This window comes from Vanessa cardui, chromosome 21 (assembly GCF_905220365.1).
Source record: "Vanessa cardui chromosome 21, ilVanCard2.1, whole genome shotgun sequence".
NCBI classification, from domain to species: Eukaryota; Metazoa; Arthropoda; class Insecta; order Lepidoptera; family Nymphalidae; genus Vanessa; species Vanessa cardui.
The window spans coordinates 1413952-1427126 of record NC_061143.1 but is presented as its reverse complement, the minus strand read 5'-3'; the positions used below and the strand labels follow the sequence as shown (position 1 = coordinate 1427126).

The 13175-nt window shown below is 36.5% G+C and overlaps 1 protein-coding gene across 3 annotated transcripts in view; it reads right to left on the bottom strand.

Annotated features, from left to right (window-relative positions):
- The window catches only part of LOC124538740 (regulator of G-protein signaling loco), a 102349-nt gene that overhangs the window by 88485 nt on the left and 689 nt on the right, over positions 1–13175 (bottom strand). For all 3 annotated transcript variants that reach the window (XM_047115918.1, XM_047115920.1, XM_047115919.1), the window contains exons 2-3: positions 10215–11728; positions 9767–9982 (exon numbers count right to left, since the gene is read on the bottom strand). In XM_047115918.1, the coding sequence (XP_046971874.1) occupies positions 9767–9982; positions 10215–11728 (1730 nt within the window). The remainder of the gene's footprint in view (positions 1–9766; positions 9983–10214; positions 11729–13175) is intronic.

Below are 13175 nucleotides of genomic sequence, written 5' to 3'. Positions count from 1 at the left end.
CCCATTAAAACCTATTTAGTATTTTGAGGAGTATTCGATTCTTTAATAAAATTACATAAAACATTTTTGACAACAGACATTTTTAACTTTGCCGTTTCGTAAATTCAAATCGTTTGTAGAAAATACATTGGTAGAAAAAGCATATTATTCGATACACGATTTTATAGATGACAGAAAAGCTTGGAGTTAATACCTGTTGAGTTCCAAGCAGGATATATTAATTTAAATAATTGTATTAAATAACATGACTTAAAATTTGAAAAAAAAGTAACTACTGAAATTCTTGCTGGTTCTTCCCGGTAGAATCTACTTTCCGAACCGGTGGTAGCTTCACTTATTTGTAAAATTACTTATTCAAAAGTGCTTGTAAAGGCCTACTTGAATAAAGTTTATTTTGATTTTGATATACTTAAAAAATAATATTTTCCTTTTTTTTCTATAACACAGCGTCAACAGAGCAATGATTTTCAGGATCGTTGCTGATCCCTTGAGCTATTGTCGTAACCACTCCGCATATCCTATCACACAATCTTTCATCATAATTGGAGGTATATTAAAAAATCCTAGTAATTTCTGCGCGGTGGATTCTTAAGGGAACAAGTCCTTATGGTAAATGGTTACCACTGCCCATAGAAAATGTCGCTGTAAGAATGACACGAATAAAAGCAACTCAAGATAGCCTACATGATACTAATATTAATATTCTAAATAAACACGGATGTAGAAACTAGTAAATATAAATGATAAATCACGAAACAATTTGTTCTATTTTTAAACTTCCAAATCAAAACATCGGTTCAATATTAATTTACAAAAGATACATATAGTACGACACAACTTAGATATAGCATCGACAAATTCAATAAAACTAAGCTATTACGTTTGTGTAAAGATCATATTCACATAAGAAATAAATATTTATAATTTGGGATAGCGTACTTAATTCGGATTTGCCGATGCGACATCTAAGTTGTGTCGTACTATACTTATTTCACAGTCAAAGACTTACTATTTGCGTTAGCTGTGTTGCACTATGTAAATGTGTGTGTCCGCTATTTGGAGTTGGACTAAAGCATTCTTCTTCTTTTTTGGTAGAAGTGTTTATTACACGTATGACACATTACCATCCAACAAAGCAGGTTACATCACGATTATTCCCTTAATCCATGTACTTAATATGAAAATGTATTAGCCTGAGTTCGAACCCACGATTACCTGTTATACTCACCTCATCATCTCAACTTTCAGCGTTTTATGTGTGTGTGTGTGACAAATACATTCACATGATTATATGTAAAAAAGAGCTGTGCTCGCGACTTTGTAGACATTTGAATTTAACAAAAAAAAATTATTGTAGCCTAAGTTACTCCTTATTACATCAGTTATCTCCCAGTGAAAATCCCGTCAAAATCGGTCCAGCCGTTCCAGAGATTACCCGGAACAAACAGACAGACAAAAATTGTAAAAAATGTTAATTTGGTATATGTACCGTGTATACATACATATGCATTGAGTACAAAAAGGCTATTTGAATATTACATACAGACACTCCATTTTTATTATATGTATAGAATCATGACAATAATCTTTTACCGAGTTTCAACAGGGGTTTTATTTAGAGAACGCTCGACCTTCCAGCATTCGTAAGCACGCATGGAGTAAACGAGTCTGAATCACTAATTACTTCCGTTGGTGCACTCTGGTCAATAAGCAATTCGTTGTCGGCGTTACCCATTATGATAAAAAATAAACGTGAAACATGTCATGTAGAGACTTGTTGAATGTTTCCATATTCAATACTAGTAGTCGCCCGCGGCTTCGCTTGCGTTTTAGGGTGTTAGTTGTCATGCTTTAGGCAAAAAAAGTATTGAAATAAAACTAGTTTTAACGGATTTAAATCGCGTATATTAATTATTTTTATGATCCCGACGTTTCGAGCACTTTACAGCGTTCGTGGTCACGGGTAGACTGAGGTGACATTTGTCTATTTGAAGTACGCTGTAAAGTGCTCGAAACGTCGGGATGATAAAAATAATTGATGATGATGATAAAAGTAAGTGGTCATCATTACCCATAGACAATGAAGCTGTAAGAAATACTAACTATTCCTTACATCATCAATGTGCCACCGACCTTGGGAACTAAGATGTTATGTCCCTTGTGCCTGTAGTTACACTGGCTCACTCACCCTTCAAACCGGAACACAACAATACTGAGTATTGTTATTTGGCAGTTTAATAACTGATGAGCGGGTGATACCTACCCAGACGGGCTTGCACAAAGCCCTACCACCAAGTCGAGGAATACGGGCTCACCCACATTTCAAACTGAAAAACAACAATACGGAGGGCCGTAGAATATCTGACGGTGGTACCTTCCCAGGCCAAAATAAATCATTCAAACCAATCAGACGACTCATATTCGGCAGATTTCGTCTTTCTCCTCTACCTGCCAATCGTTTCTCCTCCTATGTAACCTTCTATGATAATGTTAATGATAAGATATCGGAACTTAACTTATAATCAAACATATACCTTGTGTCAAACACACTACCATATGTATTAACATCGCGAGTACCGTCAACATAAAAAAAATCATTGAACAAATAAAAATGACAAATACTAAAAAAAAAAAAAACTATTAGAGATTGATCCATCTCAGCTCGTGTAGGCAATTAATAAACACGCACTTGTAATTGTAGAAAAAAATAGAATCACGCGATCGTAAGCTGGGACGCACGTGTTACGTCCTCTACACATTTGTGCTAAACGAGGGAACTGACAAATAAACAATCATAGCAACACGAAGACGCTTTTAAAACGTATTTACAATAAAATTATGACTTTATGTTTAAAAATTAACACGTTTTTACCAGAACAATGTTTGTTTAACGCTGTAATGAGACTGAGAGCACAGAGTCGGATTTAAAGGTCTGGAGGCCCTGGGGCCACAAAGCAGTGGAGGCCCTTGACCAACAGGAGCGTGGATATCCTAATAATTATATAATGGATTAATGGATTAGCTTAATGTTTTATTAATTTGAATCAGTGACTGGTATCGGTAACTTTTAAAATATTAAGTAGTAAGATTATTATAATTTGAATATATCTCGGTATTTGTAAACTCACTGAAAACTTTTGTGGCCCCCACTTATGTGGAGGCCCCAGGGCAGTTGCCCCGGTTGCCCTTCCCTAAATTCGGCCCTGTGAGACCATGTTTTCGGGCTGATCATCAGGTGTTCGCTATATTGGAATTTGTTACCCTGTATTGGAATTAGTTAACTGTAATAATTGGCAATCCCGTCATGTTGTGCATGCACCCTTAGGGTTATAATCTGTTCGATACTATTAATGTTTAAGAAATACTCTCTATGTGATTGTAACCTGTTGTGTTTGCCTTAATAAATAAATAAATATAGTAGCCTAGCCTATCTTTCCATGAAATTCAAACTTATTGCTTGATTTTGCCGTGAATGATCAATATCCAGACAATCAGAGTCACTTTCGCATTTATGATAATTAATCAATTTAACCCATTATATGGCCATGGGGTATTTATCACCACACTGAAAAAAAAACCATTCATAACTAAAAATTATTAAGTAGATCTAGTAGGTCGTAAATAACATAATTATATAAAAATATGTTTTAATCCGTGCCAAAATACTGTTACAATGTAAGGTAATAAATTAAAAAAAAAAACATATAATTGACCGTAAAGTTGCAATCTTAGCGTGAACATAACAAATATAGAAATGATTAAAGACGTGTTAAATATAAAGCAATTATATACATAAAAGAATTATTATGTATTTTATATATAAATCAAATGCATTAATTATCTGGTCAAGTTGCGCTCCCAGGCATAACATTATAAATTCAATTTTGACTTCACGTTTCCGCTGAGGCACGGCAGCGTTATGTAAAACTTACGTAAGTACATAACAAGAATAATAGTAGTAGTACGCAGACTGCAGACTACAGACTATCAGACTGCAGATGACCGACTACTGGGCCTTGCGTTTAGAAGGTTAGGAGATAATTGCACCATGCTGTTTTAATGAGAGCCGAGATGGCCCAGTGGTTAGAACGCGTGCATCATAACCGATGATTGCGGGTTCAAACCCAGGCAAGCACCGCTGATTCATGTGCTTAATTTGTCTTTCTAATTCATCTCGTGCTCGGCGGTGAAGGAAAATATCGTGAGGAAACCTACATTTGACAAATTTCAAAAAGAAATTCTGCCACATGTGTATTCCACCAACCCGCATTGGAACAGCGTGGTGGAACATGTTCCAAACCTTCTCCTACAAAGGGAGAGGAGGCCTTTGGCCCAGCAGTGGGAATTTACATGCTGATGTTGTTGTTTTAATGCGTGTTGGTAGAACACTACACTAATTACACTACACACAAGTAATTCAACTCATTCCTCACGATATTTTCCTTTACAATCGGTACTTATAAACTCATACAAAGCATATGAAAATTTCGTGGCACTTACCTAGATTCGAACCCGTAATCATCGGTTAAGTTACAGACGTTGTAACCTAAGTCCTCATTTACAATAATATGCTTTATTAATTTATCGATATTTAATTAAAATTCATATGAGCATATTATACCGTACGGCATTATAAACGCAGGTGTTCAATCTTAAAAACTTACGTATGACAGACATTTCAATAATTCTAACATCTACAGTATGTATGAGAACAACTCAATGTAATTAAACTCACATACTAACTGAATTAATAATAAAAATTGCGAATAATGTAAAATATTACGACAATATAAACTAATGTAACAATCTGTAAATAACTCACTGCTGGGAAACGATAGAATCCAAAGCTATATATAGCTTAACTTTCCTTAAAGCGGAAAAACCAACAAAAATGAATAATTATAATATTCTATTCTATTATTGCCTATCTAAATTTATGTAAAAACTATTAATCACAAGTAGAATTTGTAGGTAATAAATATTAAATATACATTAATATCGAGAGAGTTGAGATGGCCCAGTGGTTTGAACGTGTGCATCTTAACCGATGATTGCGGGTTCAAACCCAGACAAACACCGCTGTTTTATGTGCTTAATTTGTCTTTATAATTCATCTCGTGCTCAGCGGTGAAGGAAAACATCGTGAGGAAACCTGCATCTGACAAATTTCATAGAAATTCTGCCACATGTGCATTCCACCAACCCGCATTGGAACAGGGTGGTGGAATATGTTCCAAACCTTCTCTTCAAAGGGAGAGGAGGCCTTTAGCCCAGCAGTGAGAATTTACAGGCTGTTGTTGTTTGTTGTATACATTAATTTATAGAATATGGATTTGTTTAATCTGTTATATATATATAGGTGTACTTAACGATGAAACGAGCATTTTACATTCTACAAACAGATGTAATCATTTTATCAAACAGAGAATACAAAGAAAGGCAATGCTTTAACGAGGATCAATTGACTCTGAATAAGACATGTAGGCGATCTGACCCGACGCGCCCAGACACAAGAAGTGTTTACAATTTGGTAAGGAATGATTTGTTAGCAAGGGGAGGGTCAAGTAAAGTAGCCTAGGGATTGAGTCTCCAACGCGGAACCATATCATAAGATGTCATATTTAATATTATCATATACTATTACATTTAATACGGGACATTTACCATGTACTTTATTTTTATCCAGTGGAGCTCGATATTCCGACATTATCTACGAATGTCTTGTTCACGAGTATCATGTAAATAAAAAATACAACATGGTAAATATCACGTATTTAATAAAAATAACCATGTTAATTTAAAATCTTATATCATATACTATATTACAACCGATTTTTTTATTTTACATTATTAAATAATATGCTTTTATTTTGTAATTAATTGTTTAATAATTTATTAATCTTGAATATACAATATATAGAATATATATATATATATATATATATATATATATATATATATATATATATATATATATATATATATATATATATATATATATATATACAGTAACTAGTTTTAGTTCATATTTGTATATATATATTTAAGCATTTAATATTGTTAATTCTTATGTTAATAAATCTTGAATTAATAATAATATATTAATATGTGGTTCAATATTTAAGACTGGCATAGATATGTACAGGATTATCTGTCAAGAGAAATTGTAAAATGATTGCGACGGATTGTGTAATACATTTGTTGAAGACTCACTATCGAGTTTATTTATAGAACTTATTGTCTTCCTGTTCTACTGAAATTATATTTCATTTTTTATGTAAACATTTGAACGTGTGAACATATTCGCGCCAAGAAACGCAAAGCCAAGTAATTATTGCTTACATTGTAAAAAAATGGCGATCTTATGGTCAAAATCAAAGTCAAAAACCTTTATTCAAAATGGAAGTGTTTACACTTTCTTATCGATAGTCGAAAATCTACCACCGGTTCGGAATATAATAGTTCAGGCCTGACAATATACGACAATAAATATTTTTTTGTTATTTGAAACAGCCTGGAGGCGATCATCTCAATCCCATGGTGTGCAGTCAACTAGAAAGTCATTAGTGTTGCAATATTCTTTATTGAAACTTTTTATGGAGAGTCAACCTCCACACGCCCTAACTTAACAGGGCCTCTCTCTCGTGATCTCCCTTTACACCTTAGTCAAAATGTGTAATTTGGCCATTTCATTATTCGAGAACCAGTAGATCTATTCTGTAACAAGAAAATCGAAACTCACCTCACAACACGAGCGTGAAATGTCGAATCAAATCAAATCAAATCAAATCAAGATAAACTTTATTCAAGTAGGCTTTTACAAGCTATTTTGAATCGTCATTTTACAATTAAGTGAAGCTACCACCGGTTCGAAAAGTAGATTTATCGAGAAGAACCGGCAAGAAACTCAGGAGTTACTCTTTTTTAACATTTAAAAAATACAACGTCATGTTAGTTAAATACAATTATTTAAATTAATATATCCTGGAAGTGAACAGGTATTAACACCAAGCTTTTTTATCATCTACAAAATCTTGTATCAAATAATTAGCTTTTTCTACCATTTTTTTTTTTACAAACGATTTAAATTTACTAAACGGCAAAGTTAAAAAGTCAGAGTGTGATATTCGACATTGAATTTAAAAATTATAAAATGAATAGGATTCACGTATCAAAACGACATATGACTGTAAATTAATTTTCAACATTTCACAAGTGAGATGCGAAGTGATTTTTTACAGAATCGCATTACTGTTGACACAAACGTCTAAACTGACTTCCTGCCCATAAGCTCGCAGGAATCGACCGAGCCCAGCTTTTGCCAATTAACTTTTACTTAAAATAACTTTTTAAAAGACTTGCGTCAGAGATTACTTAAAAATAATATATTTTATTTCAGTATATGTGTAGGTAGTTGCTAGATAATTAAAAAAAAAAAAAAAAAAAACAAAAATCGTTAACAAAAAAAATTTAAAAAAAAGCGCGGGAATGCAGCAGTGTCAACAAAAATAACCGGCAATCGTTTAGCGGTATGACATGCCCGTTCATAATAACACCCAAAAATAGATCATACATCAAGATAGCGAACATTGTAAACTTTAGTGTATTTACGTCATCCGGCCGCAATTATTACACAGATAAGCAATCGAGCTAAACGGACTAAGAACAGGAACGCAGATGTGCTATGTGTTGTGCATTCACCGAAATTATAGTTGACTATCGTTTTCTAAGCGGTTCTTTTGCATATACAGGGTTATTCGTAATTCGACGTAATCACTTGATAACTCAAAAATGGTTCACTTTTGCATAATGCAAATAGGAGTCAAAATTATCTCAAATAGTCACCCCTATTGCATCCTAACAGTACAGAAACAGTAAATTAGCAACAGCCTGTAAATTTCCCACTGCTGGGATAAGGTCTCCTCTCCCACTAAGGAGATGGTTTGGAACATATTCCACCAAGCTGTTCCAATGCGGGTTGGTTGAATGCATATGTGGCAGAATTTCTACGCTATCCCAAATTATCAATATTTATTTCTTATTTGAATATGAGCTGTACACAAACGTAATAACTTGTAATATCATATGACCTAAAATATCCGTCAATTTGACATGTATATTTACATGCTCGCTTTATCGAGTTGAACTGACGCGGGAATCTATAGCGACGAATAGCGTCGAATGGCGCGTTAGGGAGCTGTTTCTATAGTGTGTGTGAATCAGCCCTTCAATCTTCAATCAGTAATTGGTTTTATTGAGTTCTCCGATGCTACATCTAAGTTGTGTCGTAATAAGTGCGTAAATCGATGTCATTTCTGTTCACCCTGTTGCTCCAGGGATACGAGGCTACATGAATGAATGGTCATTTACTTCGCGTACGTAATCGAATGTTATGTGAATGAGTTAACAGCGGCGCAATAAAAATAAATAAGCCGTTTATTTATTGCGATATAAATTAATCTTTTAATCATTAATACCTTTATATACCTATATACTACATAACTAGTTTAATATTAATGCTTGCGTGTTTATTTAGCTTTATAGGAACGCGGTGGTTGTGATAACCATATTATTTTTGCTAAATTATGCATATGATATCAACTTATATACATTTGATAGTAAACTAAATACGAATTATAAAAATTTGACGACCTCCGTGGTCGAGTGGCGTGTACACCGGTTTTCATGGGTACCCCACTCCGAGGTCCCGGGTTCGATTCCCGGCCGAGTCGATGTAGATTATCATTAATTTTTTAGTTGTCTTGGCGTCTGGGTGTTTGTGGTACCGTCGTTACTTCTGATTGTCCATAACACAAGTCCTTTAGCTACTTACATTGGGATCAGAGTAATGTATGTGATGTTGTCAAATAAAAAAAAATTAAATAATAAAAAGGCGATAGTTAGATGTGATTATGAATACAAATTGCTTTTAGATTTGTATAAACATAGTCGGTTTATGTTTAATAGTGTTGTAAAAACGTATGTCCGGTCTGTTTCTACAGCTAAAACATATAGTCGATGTCCGGAAGTACACGAATTTGACACGCATTTTCTTTTACCAAGACTCATTATTAGTACAGCAATATCAACTTTCAATCAATACACTTAAAAGCTATATTAAAATTGAAAATTTAGTCTGACTTACGTCGCATAACAAAATGAAATAAATAAGAATAATTTAATCCTTTCTTGTTCCAATTGATTGAACATGGCATTTTTTAAATTCCATTCATTTGTGTATCATAAGCGCGTTTACTTATTTATATGTCTAGATAGACTGACCAACCGGAGAATGCGACGTACAAAATACTACACGCACACTAGTAAAGTGAATGACGTATGGCAAGCGTCAAGCGTACAAGACACGCACACTAAGATAATATAGTTGACTCGTTTCCTTTAGTTCTTTGCATTACGACACTATCTAGATATATATACCTAATGATCAGATCCGATTTCTCAGTAAGCACTTTGGCCAAGTACCCAAGGCCACAGGACCGATAGGGGCGCGCAGATCAAATAAAAACGATCTGTAGATTTTCAAAATAAAGAATCTGACTTTTCCGATACATCCAGAACCTATAAAGATTGTAATATATCAGTAACTAGGTATTTAAACGCATTATATATTCTCAAATTGAAGAACAATGAAAGATTCTATGTCTATTCTAACAAATTCATAGGGGCTCCATTATCCTAATATGCTTAGGGCCTCCAATAGGTTAAAGACGGCCCTGCATAGCGTAAGGGTAAGTTAAGCACTGACCTGCGCGTCGCGGAGGTCGGGCTCGCTGGCGGCGGCGGGCAGCGCGCCCGCGCCCCCCGCGCCGCCCGCGCCGCCCGCGCCCCCCGCGCCCGACACGTCGCCCGCGCTGGCGCTCAGCGACTGGCGCTCCCGCTCGCGCTGGCGCTGCCGGTCCGCCCTGCCCGTGAGCATGTGCCGGGTCTTGCTGAGGATGTTCAGCGGTTTCGATTTTCGAATCTGTAAATGTAAGGTAAGATTTTTTTTTTAATTATAACAACAAGAGCAGCCTGTAAATTTCCCACTGCTGAGCTATCTCTCCCTTTGAAAGAAAGTTTGGAACACATTCCACCACACCTTTCAATGCGGGTTAGTTTTAAAGTGAACAAAAGTTTATCACCTTCGTTATACCTTTAATTCAACATCAAAAAGAAAAACATTTGTTTTATGTATAATAATTAAAAAAAATTACCTTGCATTTGACAGTTCCGGGGTGAAGGAACTTGCCGTCGTCCTTATCTATGGGGGCGGGGGGATCCCTGAGCCCGCACACCAGCATATCATCCAGTGACGCTTGCAGGTGCTTCTTCCGAGCCGGTCGCGTGTCCTCGTGACTGCGGGACGAGTATACGGACACAGAGTCCACACTCGCCTTGCTCGTTCCGGATATCACCGTAACGTTCTCCACCGACTCGGTCGACTGGTAATCCACTCGGTGCTGCCTCTCTTCGTATATCTCGACCGAATTAAAAGTCTCCGCGACGCGATCTATTTCATCCATTTCGAGATGGGATGAAATGAACTCGTAATGACCCTCGTTCTCCGTGTACACCTGATCGTACACCGCTCCGTTGAAGCTCCTCGAGCCGGATGGAACATTGCCGTACACGTTGTTGTAGTTGTACGTATCTTCGTCAGTTCTATTATTCAGTTGACGCGGGAGATCATTGGCGTTCAGAATTACATCATCTAAATTTAAGGGCCGTCCCTGCCCACCAAATCCGTCGACAACGGGTGTAGTGTTCGAGAGAAATGAGCCGTCCGCTTCGAAGCTACTGCAGCCAACTAAGCCGAGCGGCCTACGCGGAATTTCCTGGCGGAATCGATTCGGGGCCGGTTGTTGTCCAGCGAAATCGACGACTAATATCCTATCGGCTATGTTACGACAATCGTTATGAAAGCCGATACCGGAGTCGCTATTGCTCGATGTCGTCGTCACTTCGCTGTGATTGCTTGGCTGCGGAGAATTCGCTACGAACTCCGGCGGTTCGATTCGTGCCTCGTCTCTCGGCCTTCGATCTCGTGGACCTCTTATTACTGGTCGATTGCATCTCGAAAAATTTCCCAAAGCTGGACTGTCTCCTTTCACGGCTAACTTCGAAATCTGCTGAATCGTAGGACTGGCACAATCGTCTGGAGGCAGCGAGTACATGCCTCGTATAACACCGACAACATACTCCGCAGATGGTGGAAATTCCAAACAACGTTCTGCAACTGGATCTCTAGTGCAGGACACTTGGAATTCCCTTGCCCTTACGCAATGAGCCTCGTGTTCGGCCATTCGGGGATCGACGGCGAACACGTGACAACTGTGCGACGCTTCCGCTTCTAAATCGGTAATCTCAGCTGCTGTGACGAGTCCAAAGAACCGCCTATCCGCATCTGATCCACAGCCCGCGTAAACGATTCTCTCCCTCTGATATTGAGCAAGAACTTGGCCATTCGGTCGTCGAAGGAGCAAAGCGTTTGGGAGAACGGATAGCAATACGGGGGCAGCTGTGCGTCTTTCTTGTCTTAGCTTACGGACGGCGGTGCGCACGTTGCCCGGGGCAGCACTCGGGGAGGCCTGCGGTGTCTCTATCGTTCCCAAGTAGCCGACCACAGCGCGACACTCGAGTCTGGCGATGTGACTGGGCGTGAGTTGTGCACGACTCAGATTCTGCAAAATTTCGTTGACACTCGATGTACTTGGAGCCGCTTGACAACCTGAAAATTTCATTCGTAATGTTATGATAATCTAAAATATTTTTAAAGTTTAGTAGTTTTGTACAAAATCAAAAATGTGCAAATAAAATAGAATAGTGTTGGTGCTAGAAAACTTGTAAAAAAAATTACTATTTTTATATGCAATGTGGGCAGGACAGAAGCACCAAAGAAATGTAGGTACACAAATGAGGTTTACATTCTACTTATACACACAGGTTTTTGACCATAAACATAAATGCATATTGCATCCAAAACTGTCACATATTGCTTTTTTACATGTATTTGTAAAATAAAATTTCTGTTAAGCCAAAAATATTAGCCCATCAGTCATTACTGACCACTATATACTGATTCCATTTTCTTTAAGCTCATAATCAACTAAAGCTGTTAATGTTGAGACAAAAACACTAATTTTTCGGGATTTATAAGCCATGAATTCATACTTCTTTATGAAAGCTACTGCTCATAAATATTTATGACTAAAACTTATGCAATTACAATTTCAAATTAATTCCAATATTTTCTTGGCCTGATCTGTTCTGTTTCTGTTTTGTTTCTGTTCTGTTCTGTCTTGACAGACAGGTCAGCAGAAATATATATATATCTATTGTCACAATAAAACAAACAAAATTGTTCTTAAAGTCAAAAACAGTGTAAAAACTAAAAAACAATACATTGCAGGCATAAATATAAACAACTTACAAATACTCCTATTAATGAGAAGCCTGAAAAGATAAAGTAATTTTATTTTTAAGTTTTTTCAGAAATATTCCTAATACACAAAATTGAATATGAAATATGAGTCGAGATGGCCCAGTGGTTAGAACGCGTGCATCTTAACCGATGATTGCGGGTTCAAACCCAGGCAAGCACCGCTGATTCATGTGCTTAATTTGTCTTTATAATTCATCTCGTGCACAGCGGTGAAGGAAAACATCGTGAGGAAACCTGCATGTGACAAATTTCATAGAAATTCTGCCACATGTGTATTCCACCAACCCGCATTGGAACAGCGTGGTGGAATATGTTCCAAACCTTCTCCTCAAAGGGAGAGGAGGCCTTTAGCCCAGCAGTGGGAATTTACAGGCTGTTACTTTACTTTTTTTACTTTACACAAAATTAATTTATGTTTCATATGCCTGAAAACTGCCAAAAATAAGGCTTTATTGACTATGTAATGTCAATAACTTAGTATTTGTCAAAAAATAGTACTCAAAAAGAATATCCTTCCAAGCCAGGGGATTTAATTATTTATGTTATATAATCCACATTAAATATATATTTCCATATATTATTAGGTCAAATTATCAAATAAAATCAAAACAAGTAATAAGTTAGTTATTTATAGCCTTTTTCCTAAGTATAATTTACATTCTTCGCCAGAACAATTTTACAATAGTTTAAAGCCCAGATCTTTATAAAACAACTATTCAAAAGTGCTTGTAAA